General features: G+C 39.4%; 2 protein-coding genes across 2 annotated transcripts; one reads left to right on the forward strand and one right to left on the reverse strand.

Moving 5' to 3' along the window:
- The first annotated feature begins 6,782 nt into the window (after nt 1-6,782).
- GRPEL1 (GrpE like 1, mitochondrial) lies at nt 6,783-13,367 on the forward strand. The gene is made up of 4 exons (XM_007428937.3): nt 6,783-6,935; nt 8,498-8,663; nt 11,816-11,897; nt 12,803-13,367. Exons 1-4 carry the CDS (start codon nt 6,859-6,861, stop codon nt 13,147-13,149), a joined length of 672 nt encoding a protein of 223 aa, XP_007428999.1. The 5' UTR covers nt 6,783-6,858; the 3' UTR covers nt 13,150-13,367.
- Nucleotides 13,368-13,505: 138 nt separating this feature from the next.
- On the reverse strand, nt 13,506-21,336 carry TADA2B (transcriptional adaptor 2B). The gene is made up of 2 exons (XM_007428938.4): nt 21,007-21,336; nt 13,506-17,843 (listed from the first exon to the last, which is right to left on the reverse strand). Exons 1-2 carry the CDS (start codon nt 21,274-21,276, stop codon nt 16,851-16,853), a joined length of 1,263 nt encoding a protein of 420 aa, XP_007429000.1. The 5' UTR covers nt 21,277-21,336; the 3' UTR covers nt 13,506-16,850.
- Nucleotides 21,337-21,341: the final 5 nt, after the last annotated feature.

Below are 21,341 nucleotides of genomic sequence, written 5' to 3' on the forward strand. Positions count from 1 at the left end.
CAATTTAGTTCTCTTTATAGCTTCAGCTATTTCAAAAGTAGTTATAGGACTGTTCAATATTGATTTCTGTGACTGTGAAAGTTTTGGTAAATTTTGCTTATTCAAATATTCATCAACCTTTTCCAAAGAGATTTCTTGTTTTTTATATAAATTGGGAAAAAAAGTTATGAAATGGTTTTTTAATCTTTTCATTATCCAATAGTTCCACATTTCCTTCTTGAATTTTAAAAATCATTTTTTTCTCTTTCTCTTTCCTTAATTTGTATGCTAGCCATCTTCCTGGCTTATCAGCAAATTCAAAATGTCTCTGTTTAGCATATCTTAATTTTATTTCAATTTCTTTTACCATCAACACTGAAACTTGTTGGTATATCCACTGTAGAAATTTTATTTACCAAGTCTGCTGAAACCCATATCATTATCAATTCTTGAAAAAGGTTTATGTCTCTCTGAATAAAAAGTAAAGTCTTTTGCCAATCCATTTTTATATCTCCATGAATCCACCAATGCCAAATTATCTATTAAATCAGAAAAAGACTTTGGTAATTTTCGTTGCTTAGTTTTAATTTGCTTTTCAGATGTTCTATCAATCAATGGTGAAGTAACTCCATTCCAATCTCCGATCAAACACCAACTTTGGTATAAGAAAGCTGACAATTCATTCAAAAGCTGCATAAAAAATTTGCTCTTATCATTGTTCGGAGCATATATTCCCATAACAATCATTTTAAGTCCATATATCTCCACTTCAACTGCTACATATCTACCATGGTCATCTATTAACAACAAACGTGATTTCAAGTAACTTTTAACATATAATACAAGTCCATTTATCTTCTTCAAATTAGCTGAAACAAATTCTTGTTCCAAATTCTTATTTATCAAATATTTTATATCTTTCTTCTTTATATGTGTTTCTAGTAAGCAAATTACATCGTATTTCAATTTGTTCAAATAGTGAAAAGCAACCCTGGATACTCCCAACAAAAGAGCAAGTAGAAAACACGATGAGACCAGACTGCCAGTCAGGAAGCAAGTAATCGTTTAGTGACAACCTCTATCTACATTATGGCTATTATACACTTCTTTGAGTTAAAATACTGGACTCAAGAGCTAGATGGCAATAATGAGGATTCATGAAATAAATCTTCCTCTCTCTTCCAGTAGCCTATTGCAATTGTCATCAGTTGTAAATCAACAACTTTGTGTTCATCTTAAAACTCTAGGTAAGAATTGTGCACCATGAATGTACACCTATGTAAGAAAAACTGAAAAAGCAAGAGAAATGGAGGACACTGGCATCTTTCATAATACAGTGGTACCTCGGGTCATGAACGCGTCTGTTCACGACCAATTCGGGTCACGAACAGCACCGTTCGCAAAATTTTGCTTCCGTTCGCGAACTCCGCATCTGGTGACGAACAGGATCCGCGGCCATTTTCCCTGCTGACACATGTGGTCGTGGCTTCTTGCAGGAAGGGGGACTCTCCCTCCAAACAATAACTGCCTCCCCACCCACCTTCCTGTCCTCCACGCCTCAAGCAAAGTTAGTGTTCTCTCTCTTCATACTGTACTGTACTGTACTTTGTGTCATATTTTTGTGGTTTAAAAAGAAATACATATGGTTCAGAACAGATTAACCGTATTTACATTGAACCTTATGGGAAAATTTGATTCAGGCCGCGACCAAAATTGGTTGGCAACCAAATTCGTAGGGGTCAGAACGGATTAACCGTATTTACATTGAACCTTATGGGAAAATTTGATTCGGGTCGCGACCAATTTGGGTCGCGACCAGAGTCGCGGAACGAATTAAGTTCATGACCCGAGGTACCACTGTATAAATGTAATCTACTTTATTTATTTGCAAGGCTTTTAGATGTTCCAATCAGAACCAATTCTGAGAGTGTACAAGTCCTGCTCTGTACATCAAAATAAAAATATAACAAAGATAATGTACTGTCATATAACATAATCAATAATATTGCCTATATAAGATCCAGGAATAAAACACAAGTAACAATTTCCCATTGCTTGAGGGGGGGAAAAAAGCAATAATTCAGATCCCAGGCCTGTTTAAATAGATGGATTTTAACAGATTTCCAAAATGTCAAAAGGGAAGTTTAAGGGAATGCTCTTCCACAAGAGGGCACAAACAGGGAAGGCCTGCTTCTGTGGTACTTACAGATGGCATTCCTCGAGCAAGGAGATGCAGAGTAAGCCCACCCTATTTGATCTTATCTCAAGGGTGGGCTCTGGGCGGCTCACAATTAAAATCCAAAAAGTAAAAATATAAATATCCATATTAAAATTAGCTAAAAATAATTCTATATAAAAAGACTATATACAATTCAAGATGATAGGGGGAGCAGTTTCAATTATCCCACCAGCCAATTCCAGCAATGCAAGCCCCCATCAGGCCCCCAGGCTATCTGGCATAGCCATGTTTTCACACTTTTCTGGAATGCCATGAAAGTGGGAGTGGATCGCACCTCATGTGACAGGCTGTTCCACAAGGCGGAGGCCACAGCAGAAAAAGCCCTCTTCCTAGACCCTGCCAGCTGAAGTTCCTTGACTGGTGGGGTTCGCAACATGCCCCTTCTGCTGGACTGAATGGGGTGGGCTGACATAACTGGGGCAAGATGGCTCCTCAGATAATCTGGTCTTGTGCCGTGAAGGGCTTTAAGGTAATAACCAACATCTTGAATTGGACCCAGAAGCAAACTGGCAACCAATGCAGCTCACGTAAAAGAGGTGTTATATGTGCCCCCCGGGGGCATTCAAAACTGTTCGCGCTGCTGCATTTTGTGCCAGCTGTAGCTTCCAGATACTCTTCAAGGGTAGCACCATGTACAGCACATTACAGTAATCCAAATGGGAGGTGACCAGGGCATGAGTGACGCGTGGAGGGCCTCCTGATCCAGGAGGAGGCGTGACTGATGCAGGACACAGAGTTGTGCAAAGACCCTCCTAGCCACAACTGCCACCTGCTCTTCGAACAGGAGTCGTGAATCTAGGAAGAGCCTGAGATTACTAACCGGTTCTGTCTGGAGTAGTGCAACCCCATTCAGAACCAAGGATGATAGGCTCCTAGATCTTGAGGCTCCCCATACCCACAGCCACTCTGTCTTACCAGGGTTCAGTTGAAGCCTGTTGTCCCCCATCCTAGCCCCTACAACCTCCAGGCACTGCGAAAGGGTAGCCACAGCATTACTTAGGGCACCTGGGATGGAGATATATACTTGAGTATCATCAGTGTACTGACGATACCTCATCCTATGGCGCCGGATAATCTCACTCAGTGGTTTTATGTAGATGTTAAATAGGAGCAGCAAGAGCACTGAACTGTGACGCATCCCACAAAGCAGGGGCCGCGGGTCGGACTACTTCTCCCTATCAACACCAATTGGGATCGGCCTTGGAGGAAGGAGCTGAACCAGCACAGAACTGTGTCTCCCAGCCCCAACTCCTGCAGCCGATCCAAAAGGATATCATGGTCGATGGTATCGAAAGCTGCCAAGAGGTCAAGAAGAGCAAGGATGGATGCACTATCCCCATCCCACTCTTGCCAGAGATCATCTAAAAGTATGACCAATACTGTTTCTGTCCCATAACCGGGCCTGAAACTTGACTGAAAGGGGTCCAGATAATCTGTTTCCTCCAGGATCCTCTGAAGCTGTCATGCTACCACATTTTCCACAACCTTTCCTAAAAAGGGAAGGTGGGTAACTGGACAAAAGTGGTACAAAAGTGGGATCTAGCGATGGTTTCTTGAGGAGGTGGCGGATGGTTTCCTGAGGAGGGGGCATATTATTGGGAGAAGGCAATCCTGCAGATATCTAGGCCCTGAGCCATAAAGGGCTTTAAAAGTAACAAGAAGTACCTTGAATTGCACCCAGAAGCCAGTGGTAATCAGTGCAGTTCTGGCAGTAGTGAGTGCAACGAGAAGTCTCCATGACTATTGGGCCACTGTAAATCAGCTGTAGCTTCTGAACACTGTTCAAGGATTGCCCGGTGTAGAGCACATTACAGTAGTCTGACTGCAGAGTCCCTCCCTCTGAATCCAAGAGGATTCCCAAGCTGTGGGAACAGAGGGAAGCATGGCCCTGTCTAGAACTAAAGTTGGAATCTCTCTGGAATTAGATAGTCTTGCTGGAATTAAGCCTCACCCTCTTCCACCCCATCCAGTCCCAAACAAATCTGGGCAGCATTTCAGCACTGATATATGACATGAGCAGTCTCTTGAAGATAAACTTAAAGCCATTATTTCTTCCAAGCAATTCAAAATCATTAGCTGGGTCTTTGTGTTAATTATGGTTTGTTAAATAAACCACAGTTGCCTGAGTCTACACAGTAAGACAAAAGCAAGCAAACTTCTTTATGGCTTAGTGTGATTTGTGTACCAGGTTACTGTATATCATATTTCAGATTACTGTGCATATTACAAGTGTACTACTGTAAATAGTTATGGTTAAGGCACTGAAAGAAGACAGATTGCAAAACAGTATAATTAGTTTCATAAAAGGCTAAGACCATCAGGAAATGCACACACACACCCTCCATCCCTACTGAGGCTACATCTTTATTGAACCATGTCTTAACTACAATTTATTATTTCCCCATATCAGTGGTCTAATAATCCTCAGGTATCAGTTGTTTTTTCCTTTCTACAACTTGACTTTATTGTTTTCTGACTTATTTTTCTGAGTTATTTAAGCTATTCTTAATAGCTTTTTTCTTTATCCTACACAATCATAGTTTCTTCTAGAACTGCAACATCTGCTCTTACCAATAGAATTAAAACTGCTGTTCATAAATGCATTTGCACTTAACCACAATTTATCAGTTAACTCAACTTTCTGGGTTTGCTTAACATACTAAACCATTAACCACCATGTAGACCAGGTTTATATAGCATGCTAAGCTAAAATGTGTTTCTTCCTGCTATGGTTTCTACCCATTTTCTTTTATTACTTTCCCACTTCCTTAAATGGTTTTGTTCCCAATTTTTGCTTTTATGCAAATGTGCTTTCTCCAAACTTGATAATTCCTCCCTTGTATTTCTCGATTATACCATTTTGGATGCATAAGGATAGATTTAGGGAACAAAATCACTATTAGCATATATAAATAGAGCTCTGTAACACGTGAAGCTATATACTCCTAGTATGTGTGCATATACTATTTTGGCCTGTGGGTGAGGAGGTTAAAAAACTAGACATTAGTATTGCAGAATGGTTGTTTTTTTAAAAAAACAGCAACCATTCTGCATGCAATAAAGCATAATTTGTCTTGAAGAAGAGGGTAATTTAACCAGGGAGAAGGAAGTCTTATCTGTAGTTAATGCAATCAAGTTTTACTAAATCTAATTTTCTGATTTTGCAATACACTCTGAACCATAAATTAATCACACAGGCTCATATAACATGCTAGGCTAAATGTGGTTTGTGATTCATTGTGCTGTGCAAACTCAGGTAATTGAATTACTTAGTAAGCTGTGACCTGGAAATGACCATTTTATATGGGTTAGCATGTTAACAGCCCTTGGGCCTTGCAAGCCCAGTAGGTTGGGTCAGGATCATGGCCAAACTAATCCAGAAGCCCCCAAGAATAAATTAAATACAGTTACAAGATCTAGGCTGCAAAAATCAGAATAGCCTTTAGATAGTAGTAACATTTTCAATATTTGATTACTGTCATCCAGAATGGCATGCATGACTTCTTATATCAAAACAAGAAAGAAAACTTCAGGCTAGCCTTCCCTTTTGGTCTCCAGACAGAGAGAGAGAAAGATGAGAACCTAGTGCAGTTATGCAAAAGTAGGTTCCGCCAGCTGCATTATAGGAGGAGGTATTTTCATCCCTCCCTTCTGGCTGGTTGGGAGAGGTGAAATGGGAGCAAAAGGGGGTGAGAGAAGGCTAAACCTTTCCCTAATCTTAATCTGTTGTTTTTCTAAATGTTGAAAAACTAGATAGGATGCTGTGTGAAATGACTGCTCCCATACAATCAGGAAAGACACTCTGACACGGAATCAGTGGGTAAGTCAGATGCCCAAAGTTCAGATCAGATGTAGCTATGGTTAATGTGTGTCATGTAAATTCAACCATAATGTGGCTTGGTTTAGCATTTGTGTGACTTACAGCTTTTTCAGTAACCCATGATTTAAAAAATCATTGCTAAACATGATGTGGCCCCTGTTTGAGATTGGCCAGGTTCACAGCACATACTGTCTAATGACTGATTAGTATTTAGCTCTGCACGTTGCAGCTGTTGTGATTTAAGTTATAAACCCAGGCAGAGAGCCAGTTTAGTGCAAGAGAGGCAATTTGGTGTAGTGGTTAAGGCACCATGCTGGAAACTGCTTTAGGTGCAAAGCCAGCTCAGTGACATTGGGCCGGTCACTCTCTCTCTGCCCTTGGATGAGGTAATGGCAAACCGCTTCTGAAATCTTGCCGAGGAAACTGCAAGGATTAGTCCAGGCAGTTACCAGGAGTCAACACTGAGTCGAAGGCACGAAAGGAAAGAGAGGAGAGAAGACCAACCCAGGCACCTAAAGTACAATTCAGTTAAATTTGACTTTGTGTTGCAAGAACTCAGACATTTTCTTCTCGATTCCTGGAAAAATGGAGCAACTACGACTGCGCCGATGAAGCATCACTTTATCTCGGCAAAAGCAAAGACCGATCCCTCCGCTTAAACGCTCTTGAACTGCAGAAGACGATGGCCTTCTCTTCATGCACGTGGTGTCAAGGACGCTCCTGATTGGCTAAGTGTACCGCCAAGTACGACAGATGTACCATCTGATTGGTCGGAGTCAGTTTCCGTTGGAAGTTAAGCGGAAGGGACTCAGGTGGCGAGATGGCGGCGGTTGTGGTGTGCGGTGCCCGGCGGCTGGCGGGACGAGCGGCATTTCTCTTCTCAGGGGCTTCGCGGCGGTAAGATGGGAAAGGTGGAAGCGGCGCTGCCCTCTTTTGAGGAGAGGAGCGCGGCTGGGAAAGAACGAGAGGAAGATGCGTAGCATCTGTTTGGGGTAGGGCCTCCGGCTCTTCAGGGAGGTGACCTATTTTAGCTTTCCTAGAGTGGCAAGTAGTGCAGCGACAGGTTTCAACCAAATAAAACATTTGGAAGAGTTGGAGTTGGGAAGCTGCGAGAGCCGGGAGGGGTGGCCGGGCAGGAAGGCCTGTCCTGGAAGTGGTGAAACAAGAGTCTAGAGCTGGGCCACCTTGCTCTTGCGAAAGTGGGACGGATGATCTGACTTTCCCTGTCTTTGGGTTTCGAACTTTCTCGGAGATTTTTCGAAGGAGTTTCTTTAAGTTTTTGAAAAGCTTGTGTGCATCAGGGTATGCTGCTTTCTAAGTATCTTCAAAACTAATTCAAAAGTTCTAGAAAGCAAGCAGTTCTGTTTCAATCCAATCCTTGGCCCATTCCATCTTCTTTCGCAATCAGTTCTATATTTTATTTGCACTCTGGTACATTTCAGTAAAGCCCAGATGTTCACTAGTTATCTAAACTACCATTATACCCTATGGACATTCATGTCCTTTCTTTCACTATGACCAGCAAGTATTTTAATCCAGCAGGCAAGCGAGTCCCTTGGATTAAGTCTGTTCACTTCTTCAAGTCTCAGCAAGCCGTTTCTTTCCACCCAGCCACCCCTTTCTTTTCAATTTTACCTAATGATGATCAACTGCCCATAATAGAAAATCTGGCTTTTTAAAATCCCGGATAGTATTTCTATTCCCCCTTTGTAAAGCCACAGAAAATTAAATAGCAGTTTACTGGTCATAGTGAAAGAAAGGACATGAATGTCCATAGTGTATAATGGTAGCTCAGAACAACTGTTGAACATCTGGGCTTTATTGAAATGTAGCAGAGTCCAAATAAAATATAGGATTGACTGTGAAAGAAGATGGAATGGACCAAGGATTGGATTGAAATAAAATGTTGCCTGATTTATATTATTTTAAGGGTTAACTCCATATTTGTTTTAACATTATGTTAAAATATTCTACCAAAAGCAAAAAAACATTCTATTTTCTTATTTTTAAAAGCCTCCTAAAGTTAGGTCATGCTTCTGGCACTGTTTTGGGATCTACAATGGTAATGTTAAATTTTTAATAGAAAAGTGTTTTAATAGATGATGTGAAAACATGTTTAATGTCAGACTATTTTTTTTTACTTCATTTTAATGGCTGGGGAGGTAACTGAAAATTAAGTTGTTTTGAAATGTCAGATAAAGGATAACTAAATATGTTTAGCTTAAAATACTTAATTTTAATACAAGGATAAGCGACCACCTAGAGATGCCTAGTTTGTATGCACTTGGCAAAAGACACACTAGCTACACTAGTGTGGGGTCAGAATGTGTTAAGCAGCATATTAACTGTTTTTCTAATACAAAGCAATAATACTTTTTTCTTGCTTTAAAATATCCTGGACTTGTGTGCACTCATATTCCTAATTTGTTAGAACTGTATTGATTCCAGTCTTGTTTCAGGTCTTCTCAACTGCTTTGCACAGTGACCCAGGAGAAAAACACTGGACCAAATTTGGAAGAAGAACAAAACCAGAGCCACAGTGAACAAAAACCTGATTCTTGCTCTGAAGCAAACGTATTAACAGAGGAAAAGACCAAACTAGAAGAGCAGTTAAAGGAGATAACTGTAAGGATCTTTCTGGCTTGTATATTCTTAAATTATTTATTTCAGGGAAAACAACTCTTGTAGTCTAGTGGCACTTGGGATTGAGCCACATGGCACAGGGAATGTTCATTTCATAAAGGTAACAGTGAACAGCCAACCAGCCACAGAACACTTGTTTAACAAAAGGTAAACTGGTGACATTACTCTCTACCTCCATTCCCTTCAATACCATCTTGGTCTATTTTGGGGCAGATGAACACATTTCCAAACAAAATGTCAGTCTGCAGTCACACAGTTTTGTTATCTAAGATTGCCTGTGGGGACTAGAATCATTATTGGAAATAAGGATGATGCTGGAAGTTGACACTGTTTGGGGTCATGCTAGCTTTTTAATTTATTTTTAAGAGAAAATATTAAATCAAGTTTGATAGAGATGTGTGCATAGTTAGTCTACTTCCTGCTCCTAACTTTAACTTTACTGAATTGTAGAAATGCAACTTATTTTTCTCTCATCAGTGTATTGAAGTTTCATCTTCAAAAAAGCAATTGTTAGGTTTTATTATGGATACAGTTAATTAAAGAGCTAATTGGTGTTCTGGGAGACAGTTTAATGCTGTACCATGCTTAAAAACAAATTAATTTCAATGCCATAGAAATATGTGTCCCATTGCTTCCAATTTTAAACAAAGGAGACATGTAGGAGTGCTTGGGTAATTTGCTAAGCAACTCTGGACAACAGGATCACCTAGACATCACTTTCTTTGTCTTTTGGGAACAAGTAGAATTTCTAGTTTATGTGAATAAGAATTTGAATTAATGGTTACTCACGGTGCAAATTAAAAATTGTGGATATTCCAGGTTTGGATGACATGCTCAGCCTTAAGAAAGTCAAAAGATTAGTGAAAGGTTATAAGTTAATGAATCTTTGGCTGTATTCACATGAGCACATTGGTGCTTGCTATCTTATCCTTAGTCTTGTATATTTTGTCAATGAGGTTTGGAGACTTACCTGAAAGTACATGAGTTGTACAAATCTAGAGTGGCTGTCATGGTCAGTTTGGAAAACCCAACATTTGAAATTAAGGCTTACTGTAGGTTTCAGATCTTGATTTAAAAAAAAACAATACTGGAGTGACTCTTGATGTATGAAATGTGTGGCCTCTGACCTTAAGTAGTGCTGCAGATAATGGGTGAGAAATTCAGAGGGAAGTGTTCATTCTGTAATCTATTATAGTACCTTAGTGTACTTTGTGAAACCAGCTGTTGTTAAAGCCATTTCCACTACTGATTGTCCCTGATTAGTGACCATTTGTTCAGTGACCGTTCAAAGTTACAAAGCACCGAACAGAGACTTAGGGCCAGTTCTCAAAGTTGCAGCAGTCTCAACATTCCTGCAGTCATGTGATTGCGATTCTGGTGCTTGGCAACCAGAGTGCAATTATGATGGTCACAGTGTGACTTGCTTAAGGACCACAACTGGAACTGCTGTCATAAGTCAGTGCAGGCATGTGATTTTTCACTTAATGACCACATCGCTTAGTGATGGAGTTCCCGATCTCAATTATGGTTGTTAACTGAGGACTACCTGTATCCCTGCAGTTAGGCTGGGTTCTTATACAGGTAGTCCTCAACCTACAGCCATTCACCGACTGTTCAGAGTTACAACAGCGCTGAACAAATGGTGGTTATGACTGGTCCTCAGAGGTCCGGCTATTCCAGCAGCCCTGCAGTCATGTGATTGTAATCTAGGCGCTTGCCAACTGGCTCACATGACCAGTTTGCAGTGCCCTGTGATCACGTGATGGCTGTTTGCAACCTTCCCTGCTGGCTTCCCCAGAAAGTCAGTGGGGAAGCCAGCAGGGAAGGTCACAAGTCACTGGGATAAGTCTCCCCCACCTGTGCACTCCCCCAATCCCTCTGTACTCGCATTGCGCTGGCCACTCACACATTCCTATGCACCCTCGCTGCGCCTCCCCCTCCACTTGTGCATCCCCGTGCACCCTCACACACCCTCCCCAACCCTCGCTGTGCCACCCTTGCACACCCGGCCCATGTCACACCTCCCTCTCACCCTCCCCAACCCTTGCTGCGCCTCCCTCATGCAATCTTGCATACCCTCCCGGACCCTTGCCACACCTCGCTCACACCCTCCCTGACCCGTGCCGCATTTTCCTTGCATCCTTCCTGACCCTCACTGCACCTCTCCTGTATCCTTGCACACCCTCACTGCTCCTCCTATGCAGCCCCACACATCGTCCCCAACCCACGCCTCCCTCAGATCCTCTTTCACCCTCCCTGACCGTTGGCTACACCTCCCTGGCACTTTGCACACCCTAATACACCCCTGTGCACCCTTGCCATGCCTTCCCCAACCCTCACCCCACTTCCCCCCCCATTCCCTCACGCCCTCCCCCACCTGGCAGCAGCCACTTGCCTGCCTGCCAGCCTGCTTGCAGGCCTCCTGGGACTTGCAACTTCCTGCTGGCTTCCCCACTGATTTGGTTGTGGGAAGCTGGCAGGAAGTTGCCTCACCTTGCAACTGTGGGATTCAGTTAACAGTGGCAATCGGGACTGCAGGGATTGCCATTGCTAAGTAATGTGGCTGCACTCTCTGACCGTATCAGTGATGGAAATTCCGGTCCCAATTGCCCTCATAAGTCAAGGACTATCTGTATTATGTTAACCCATGATTAATGGTTTGTAATCCAATGTTAAATCAGAGTCAACCATAAACACACATAGCTCAGTGTGTACAAAACAAGCAATAGATTGCTCTGTGCATATAAGAAGGGATTCATTAGGTGTGCCCATCATCCTGTTCAACAGATAAATTGCTGCAGTAGTAGTTTGCTTTATATTTTTAGCCAGATTTGACTGGTATCTCTCACTGGCAGTGTTCATCCTAAGTCATGAGAAAGGATTAATGAGAATGCATACATGTCCATGCTGTCCTACATTGCTTGTGATTCATTAACTAGAGTTAAAAGTTTAGCATGTCATCTGAACCTATAGTAACACCTATTTGGAACTTACAAAAAAAAAATCAGAATAAAGTACAATTAAAGACCTCACTCTGTAAAGTTAAATGGATCAATGGGGATGGTGTGAGAGGAGTACTATAATCTGCCTGCCTCTTGAGTTTCATCTTGCATCACCACACTTCTTTTTTTCAGGATAAATATAAACGTGCCCTGGCAGATGCAGAAAATCTGCGGCAGAGGACTCAGAAATTGGTAGAAGAAGCAAAGTTATATGGTACATATTCATTTTGCTTATTGGTGCAGTCATGAACATACATTTTGAATCTTACACATGTTGACTGGATTTGTGCATCACACTGTCATAATGTGGCTTGTTTGGTCTTGGCTCAATATGTGAACTCAGCTACTGTCATTTGTTAACCATGGTTTATGGTTTTGTACATTGTACAAGCTAACCAATTACAATTTATACAAGACACCATGGTTGCTAGTGTTTTGTTTTGTTTTTTAATTCATGCTGGGATCATTGATTGAAACTAAAACCACCTATTTAGTTTTCTGCTGGAAGTGTTACCAATGGTTGATTTTTTTTTGTTTAGGCTTTGTAAGAATGGGAGACAAAAAGGATGTGAGGGCTGGATTCTTTATTTGAAGAAACTGTAAGAAATAATTTCAGAAGATAAAGACTTTGTCATTTGAAAATGACAAACTGCATTTGCCAAATAACCCTTAGAAAACAACTAAACAGGAGGGTGATCTTCAGCACCTTGTAAATCTGAGGGAAAAAATAGAGCACAATTATTTTACCACATAGAAGGTCTTTTATTATAAATTGGAGCTGACAGTGGGTCTGATTTAAATTATTGGTCATGTTCTCATAAATTTAATGCTGTAGTTTTTAAAAATCCATTGATTGGGTATGTACTTAAAAAGTCACACTATAGTCCCACCAAAATTAATGGTACTTATGATAGTTATGATAAAGTTTTTCTGTTGATTTTGGTGAAACTGCAGCATGATCAATTCAGTCTGGATCTAGCTGATTCTCAGCTTCAGTGTGTTACAGCAAAACCAAAATGTAGTGAAATGCATTGTTCTCAAATACCATTTTACATGTGGTTGAAACATCATCCTATTTTTATGGATTGACTATAATTTTACTATGGTTTTGCACTTTAGGAATTCAGAGTTTCTGCAAGGACTTACTGGAAGTTGCTGATGTTCTGGAAAAAGCAACTGAGTCCGTTCCTAAAGAAGAACTAAAGGATGAAAACCCCCATTTGAAAAATCTTTATGAAGGTCTTGCCATGACTGAAGTTCAAATACAGAAAGTGTTCAAAAAACATGGATTGGTGAAATTGAATCCTCTTGGAGCCAAATTTGATCCTTATGAACATGAAGCATTATTTCATGTCCCCATGGAAGGGAAAGAGCCTGGCACTGTTGCTTTAGTATCAAAGATTGGCTATAAATTACATAGCCGTACTTTAAGGCCTGCATTGGTAGGTGTTGTGAAAGAACCATAGCAGTCTAATTTGAAAGAATTAATAAGCATCACATAAATATTAGTTAAATGTCTTTATAATGCCCCACTAAACATAGGGGTGATTCACCAAATGAGGTGGGATACCGAGGAAAATAATGGATGGGTAATAATGCATATAAAGCAGTGCTGAAAATGTTTTTTAAATGAATGCATATGATGTGGAAAGAATACAAACTAATAACATAAATTACAACCTCAGATTATTTATAGTACCTTTTCATTAATGTGATTCCTCAAGGGTAACCTGCACAATAACTGGGCAACAAGAATGCCATATAGGTTATTTCCAAATTTAAATCTTTTGAACTGTTGGTGTCATGTTGTTTATACTTCTAGGCAACCATGCCCCATCCTTAAGCCGAGATAGAGCTGTGATCGGACAAAAAAAGTGGCAAGACATACATGCACAGCCAGTAATGGCATCATCCTATGTGTGCAGTGAGGTCTTTGGAAACCATTCCTTGTTGATGCCACTTAGCATCTAATAACTGTTTTAATTCATATGAAGGTGTCTTAGAATAGTATGACACTAAAGTAATATGCAATTACTATAAATACTGTTGTTTTCTGTTTACCTTTGAATTGAGGGTTGTCTTACATCACTAAGAATAGAAGACACTATTGGAAACAAACAAAAAAAGAGATACGACTGTCGCATGCAGCTAAACGTGAATGCCCTTGAAGATCAGTTCTTGCTTGGGAAGGTCTGCTTTCCTACTGGAGTTCACTCCTTCCTGTAACAGCACAGCAGCTTGTCTCTCTTCTTTCCTTTGTCCAGTTCTCTCTCTCTTTCACCTCATCTTGCTTCAGTCTTGTTCCCCAGTTTTCTTTCCAATATGGTTACTATTCTCAATGAAGTTACTATGCCCCATCTCTTTTTGTTATTTTTCCTGGAGGGTAGGAAATAGGGGTGTCATGCGCATTTCTTTGTATGAGTGGTCTGTGTGTAAGAAGTAGCTGGTATAGACAGAGTGGGATCAATAATTTTTAACTGTAGTGCTTTAATAGGCAATTAATTTTGATAATGGTTATTCAATTAATATTTTGTCTTGATTGTGCCCTTTTGGGGTGAAGGGGTAACGTTTGTGACTGCAGTTGATATATTATCAATATAAATTAGTGTGATGAGAGATCACTTGTGATTAAAGTCACATAAAATATGAGGTTTCATCATCAGGCTGAAGAAGGGTACTGCTTCAGGAACTGTGGTCTTTGGTGACTTTTGTACACACTGGTGTTTGCAATTTTTCCCTGGCCATTGGGCACCATCACACAGTGCTGGCATCAGAAAATGACAACATATGAACTTTAATTTTAAAAAATGTTTAGCTATATTGTTCCATGATATCTTCTCTAGGGAGATTTTTGTATTTTTTTTAGATTAAATTACATGCATTATGTTGCCAGCCCCCATGTATGCCACAATACTTGTGGCAGATGCATAAGGTTTGCAGAATGATATACTCAGATCTATTACTATTGATTGCAAGTCTATCTTAATATTATCCTTGTCCTATACTGGGTAATAAATCAGCATGTATTAGCAGGAAAACTGTTCCATCACCTAAGTAGAAATTACTGTCATGCAGCATGTACAGTTGCATGCAAAGGTTTATGTATGCCTAATCAAATTGTATATTACAATGAAATATAAGTGAACAGAAGTTGAAGTCTGAATGCATACTTACTATGCATAATGTTGGGACACTCTTTCAGATGTAAGATATTTCAGCAAGACTGTCCAAAACACGCACCCAAATCAACTATGAAGTCCTTGCAGGAAAGAAAGAAAATGGTTTTGGAATGGCCTTCACAGTCCCCAGACTTGGGGAGATAAACATGCTGTGCCTGCATGTTAGCCCCCCCACCCAAGGGCCTAAGAATATATATGAGCTTAAAGACTTGGGCAAGGAAGAGTGAGAAAAAAAATTCCAGAAGCTGTTATTTCTAGCAAAGGTGCTAGAAATTCTGACTGAGAGGATATCCAAAGTTGTGTATCTGGAATATTGTTTTTTTTTTAAATTTAATCTAAACTGCATATGCAAGGTACGCAATTAGATTTGCAGAAAGATGCTGTGTTTAACTTTGTACCATGTAGTGGTTTTGTTCACTTCTGTTCATTTAAACATTCACAGAAGCATACAATTTGTTCTGAACGTTTGCATGCAACTGCATAGTGATTCCAATTGCTAAGTTTGAGAACACAAGAAACTTTTAAGGTTGTAATTCAAAGCACATTTACTAGTAACTAAGTTGCACTGACAAATGAAACACTTATTCTTCTGCTGCACATGTAGTAAATTAAACTATGCATTCAAGGGCCTGAAAGACTGTTTATGAATAAGCTCAACAAAAAGCTATCAAGACTCATTCTCCAGAAAAGTGAGTGGACCAGAAGTACAGTTTTAGTAATGGATGTTTTACCAGAATCTTGCCTATATATAACTGGGATGTTCATACCCAAGAAAAGTGTCCCTCTTTCCCTTTTAAGAAGCAGCTTGCAGGGCAATGTGGGAAGCACAACTATTATAAAGGCCACTAAGTAAAAAATGTGTGGCTACAGTGGTGGTAAAAGTAACAGGTAAGCAAACAGAGTCCTTTCAGGACAACAGTCCATCCTTTGTGTCAACTGCTATGTTAAAACATCTGAGGTACACACAGCATCATACATTAATCGTACTGTGTGCTCACCTGTTATATCCATGTGCAGTCTGACTGTATGTATGTTTCCCATTTTGGGATTCTTGCCCGAGACTGGGAAAGAGTATTTAAACTCTACATACAACAAATACAAACCTGAAGAACAGTTTGGGTTGGTTAGTGACAAGCAGTGCACAGTTAAGCATCTTATATCAGTATAGTCCAATTATATTCTCATAAACTCTATAATTCCCATTTTCTCAGATGATGCTTATATTTAAATGAAACCACATGCAGATTCCTTCTTTCATTTTTCAAATTGTACAGAAGTGGAACATTAGTACATAAACCAAAGCAGTTAGCTAACCAACCACTATGTTTACAACTGGAATGCCTGTTATTTGCTGAAAGTTTCCAATTCTATGCAAGCTAGATAGTGGAGCTACTTTATATGATGTGTTGTGCTAAACCATTTTATATTACTCAGTGTTGCATTCTCTGTGCTCTTGTGGCAATATAACAGAATGCATTGGCTTGTGAAAAAATGTAACAAACTCATAGTATACATATGCAATATGAAATCGTGATTTGTGTTCAAGTTCGTTACCCAGGATTTAGTAAGATACATAAGTAGCCCGATCTGATATGGTCTTACTTGACAGTAAATACCACTGAATGTAGTGGGCATACTTCCAAGTAAATGTGTGGAGGATAGCGACTTTAGCCAGCATCATGTCTAAAATACAAGCTTGTGCAGCAGAGGTAGAGTTCAGTAAGTATTGTCAGAGTTTCACATCTCACTTCTGATACACTGGTCAGGTAAAACGAGCCACTTCACCCACAGTGTGTTCTTTTAAGGTGACATGTAAAGTGGTTCACAAAATAAGACCTAACATTTACATGATCCTTTAAGTGAAAATTCCAGTTGTTCAGGAGTGAGCTTTTTACAAGATCTTAGATGTTTAAAAAGGCTGGTAACTAGATCAATGGCCAATGATGGTTCCTCTGTTCATACTGATGCTATTTCAAAGTAGTCAAGATTTAAGAAGCATCCCTGGATATCCAACCACTTTCTGTCAAAAAATTCAAAATCCTTTTCTTTAGTATCTTATCCAAGTAACTAGGAAGGCGACTTTTTGAGGGGATGCCCTGCCTTTTTTGGAGATGATCTTTAATAATTATAGTTTTAACAGTCACATAACGTGCTGGACTCAGATTAATAGAATTACAAAGTACTTTCTCTCGGTCAGACAATAGTTCAAAGCCAGGAAGGTTTTCAATTGCAGAGAATTCTCCATCTTTACCATCCTCCTTTCCTCTTTTAGAAGTACCAATGTTTTTATTTTCTTTCCTTTTCTCTCGTTTGTGTCTAGCTGCTTCATATTCTGCAGACTCTTCCATTTTTGTTATGCCATTTCGGCGATACCGTTGGAGTTCTCTTATTTTTGTTCGAAGTACCTTTTCCTTGTGCAGGTTTTCAAAGAAATCATCAAATTCTTTGCAAGACATAAACTGGTAAAGAGACCTGAGTTTTAACCTCAGTTCCTTTTCTTCTTTTGTAGTTTTGCGTTTTGAAGGTTTTTCTTTATCTCGCCTATCCTTCCCTAAAAAAGCAGGAACCAAGTTGTAGTCACGGGCAATGTTCTTTCGTCGCTGCCTCTCCTTCAGTTTTCTTACATACATATCCACATGAGCTCTTTTTAATTCTATTTCCACATCATCATCATCATAATTAACTGAAAGGCCACTAATTAGAGTCTCAGCATCTTGATCATACTCAATCTCATAATCATCTCGAAGTGGCATATATCCAAGCTGCTGTTGTTCAGCCACTGATATATCTAAAGGTGGCAGAGGCATGGTAAGGCTAGGAGAAAGTGGACCACCACTTGGGCAAGTATGATCAGTCACTCTGTTTGGAATAATGTCAGGAATGCAGGCTTTTCCAAGATTGCCATGTATATACATGCTTACGTAGTGTTCCATAACTTCTTGAGGAGTTCGTGATGCTCCAACATGAGTAGCCATATCTTCCTACAATAAAGAAGAAAATTTTTTGAATTATCTGTCTCAAGAACATACATGTACTAGATATAGATACAAGTAATATTTGTCAGAACCCAACATTTCACATTCTTTTAAGTACAACCAATGAACGTGATGTTCTAAATTCAACTTTTTGCATTCTTGAAAAAATTAATTCCCTTAAATTTAATTTTAGAATGGGATCTAATTTTAATTTTTTACACACACACACACACAGAGCTTGATTGGCATATAAGAACACTAGTAGTATTGATCAATTCTATTAGGATTAGTAGTAATGAGAACCCATTTGTGAACCCAGCAAAGGTCTTTCAAACAAAGCAAACTTACAATTCACAATCAAACTACAGTATCAACAGTGTACTCAAACTAGAAAATCCTAAACATAAATCAAGTTAAGCTTCAAGAAATCACATTAAAACTATAGTTTTTTCAGACTGGTAATACAGTCATAAAGCCATCTTTATTTGGAATATTTTTAAAAACTCTTCTGCCCTTTAGAAACCAGATTACTATAGCCTTTATAGAAGTACCATTCATCTTGAAAGATACAGCAGAGAAAGTGCTATATTGTATATTCACAATAAAAAAAAACAGTGCAAAAGTTGTCTGAGGACCTCATAGGGTCACCTGGATGTTGTAGGACCAGATTTTTTAAATACCTCAGTCCCAGTTCACATAAGCTTTTAAAAGCATCCTTTACATTTGGCTGAGAAAGTACCTGTTGTCTTCTGCTTAAAAGCTATTTTTACAAATTAATTAATCACATTATTGCCTAGCATATTGTAGAAACTCAGCTTATGTCATAAATATATGGTTCAGAATGTCATGCAGATCCATAAAATTGGATTAATAGAGTAAATCTGGATTAAGTTAACCAAAAAGCAGCATCTGGTGTGATATTAGCCATTCAAGGTAGTCCAGATCAAGAAACAGACACAGCAGGAATTCTAGAAATGCTATTTTATTGTTGTAATGCATACTAAAAATCTTAAAAGCCTGTCGAAAACATTAACTGCCCCTTTTTAAAGGATAACAGGGCAGGACTATTCTGAGTCCTTTTCTCACATATTTTACTTTCCCTGAGCTAAGCAACCATTTCTACTTTCTTCTCAAAGCCAAAGCTAAATTCTGATACGTGTGAACACACCCAAAATGTCATCTGATAAGCATATTTAAAAAGTAACTCAGCCACCGCATTCCACACCAGCTGGTTTCTGAGGACACATATTATAATAGTCCATTAAAACTAATTTAAATTTAGAAGTTTAATTTAGTACAATAACCAATGCATGTGCAACAGTTACCAGATTATTTGATCTAGAATGCAGTAAATAGCTACAAGTGAACCTGCTCACAGCTGCCACCTAATAGTCTGGAAAGCACTAAGTATTTTTTCAACATTTTATTGGCAAACTCTCATTACAATTTATTTTTAACAACAGTTAAAACACAAGAGAAAAGGCGGAAACAGCTGACATTTAGAATGGGTGAGATTCCAACTAATATTGGAATATTAGTAATTATTATAGTTAATATTCCAACTAATATTATGAGACAAGTTGATTACTTAGTTTCAGTTCCTTATTTGCACAAAACTTCAAAAGAAGCTCAATCAGAAAAGCAAATATAAACCTAGAGTTTATATAAATTTTGGACCTAAAATTAAGCAGAAAACAAATGGTACGTTATACCACTAATCAGTATACATTGCCTTTCCATTAGCTTTGGGCCATCCTAAGTCATATACCCATGTTAGCTCATTGTCCTGAATGTGATAGGAATGTACCTTGTCCAGACCAAACCTTTCTCTATATGCACAGCATCATTAACTATGGTACAACAAACCTATCTTGCTCAAAATAGTTAATGAATGATGATGATGATGCATCTGTACCCCAAATAATTTTAGGCAACCTGAAATCATATAACCACAGTTCCAGATGATCTATGAGGTAATTCCACTTGAGCAGTCTAAAAACTGACAAATGCAATGAAAGACTGAAATTCTGACAAACATCCATTATATGAATGGTGATACAACACTATTTTGGTTAACAATGTTAAGGTTTACATGGTTCATTTTCTGAAGCATCTAGCATCTAATATCTATTCAGTATATTTATATAGTCCTGAAACAATTTAGAAACATTTGACAGTCAAAATTTCCTTCATTTCAAATTTGTCAAGCTATATAAATTTTCATTTTGTAACTACTTCCACTATACATATCCTAGCACAACAGTGATTTTTAAGTGTGTCTTTACTTAGCATTTTTCCATACACATTTTTCCTAGTTTCATTCCTCCTTGGAGATATGTCTTACTGAACAGTGGGTCATCTGATTTCATCCTTTACACTAATCACTGTAAAAGAAATCTTTTCAACTAACTCTTACACTTCTGCACAGTACAGAGACCAAGTTACTTCTATTCAAAATTGGAATGGTGTGCCTCTATTGAGAGTACCATGCACAAACAGGTAAAGTTTGAGCTAGACAAAATATATTCCCATTACATCAAGGACTCTCTTGGGCATGTGGATGTATGATTTGGTGTGGCTACCTATGCTTTTGGATGTAGATATATGATTACTTATTCATTTCTGCTTACTTTGAGCAAGATAGGTGTCATGCACCCAGCTTAGGGCCAAACAAGATACATTCCCATCACTTTTCAGGGCAGTTGGCTAAACATGATTGTATGATTTTGGGTTGCTCAAATGTGAGATGCAGCGTTTTGGATATATAGATTATTCACCATGTTTTTGTTTGTACAAAAACAATTATTTTTATTATACTGAATTACTGGGTAAATTGAAACGCAGTGTGTCTGATTACAGAGATCTGACAGAGATAAATTTAGGTTAATTTTAAGTCCAATAATGTATAAAGTTTGGGTTTGTATTCACTCTATTGCTTGACTTGTGTTTTGAATGTTTGACCAGAATAAGGAACAGGGAATAAGTAACCACCTTCAGCTTTGCCCAATATTTCCAGCCATTCTTTTCCCCTTAACTGAACAAGAGCCCAGCTCCATGGACAACAGTCGTGCTATTGAAAATGAGAACTCAGGAACCGCTACGGGAACAGGAGAATTTCCCCGCCCCGGAAGGAGAGGGCCGGATGACAAACCAGCATGGAACTTCTCACCCAGTTGCCGAAGCCGAACTGCTCGATAGCATCCAGTAAGAGCTGCTCCTCGCGGCTGCTCCAGCCACCCTCGGCCTCGGCACCCCAGAGCGTGAAGCGCCCACCATCTACCAGCTGGTAGCCGTGCCAGCGTCTATGCGGGCCAATCTCGGCGCCCGCTGAGAAGCATTCGGGACAAAGTTCGATGTCGGTACATTCGGTGCAGCGAAAACGGAGCGAGCTAACCTCAGCCAAGCAGTACACGCAATACTTTTTCCCTAGTTCCGCCATCTTGCTTTCCCCCTCAAAGGCAAAAAGAGCAGCGCAGCTTTGACGTCCAAGTTTGCGACAGGGAA

This window comes from Python bivittatus, unplaced genomic scaffold (genome assembly GCF_059951505.1).
Source record: "Python bivittatus isolate LINGU-HERP-01145 unplaced genomic scaffold, Pbiv_v1 ctg000960_np1212, whole genome shotgun sequence".
NCBI lineage: Eukaryota > Metazoa > Chordata > Lepidosauria > Squamata > Pythonidae > Python > Python bivittatus.

What these genes read in the sequence shown, in the direction of transcription:
- GRPEL1 (XM_007428937.3), top strand. Translation starts at nt 6,859, where the DNA reads ATGGCGGCGGTTGTGGTGTGCGGTGCCCGGCGGCTGGCGGGACGAGCG. An exon ending in TTCTCAGGGGCTTCGCGGCG is followed by an intron (nt 6,936 to 8,497) that starts GTAAGATGGGAA and finishes GTCTTGTTTCAG; the next exon opens with GTCTTCTCAACTGCTTTGCA. An exon ending in AGCAGTTAAAGGAGATAACT is followed by an intron (nt 8,664 to 11,815) that starts GTAAGGATCTTT and finishes TCTTTTTTTCAG; the next exon opens with GATAAATATAAACGTGCCCT.
- TADA2B (XM_007428938.4), bottom strand. Translation starts at nt 21,276, where the DNA reads ATGGCGGAACTAGGGAAAAAGTATTGCGTGTACTGCTTGGCTGAGGTT. An exon ending in AGTTCGGCTTCGGCAACTGG is followed by an intron (nt 17,844 to 21,006) that starts GTGAGAAGTTCC and finishes TCTTTATTGTAG; the next exon opens with GAAGATATGGCTACTCATGT.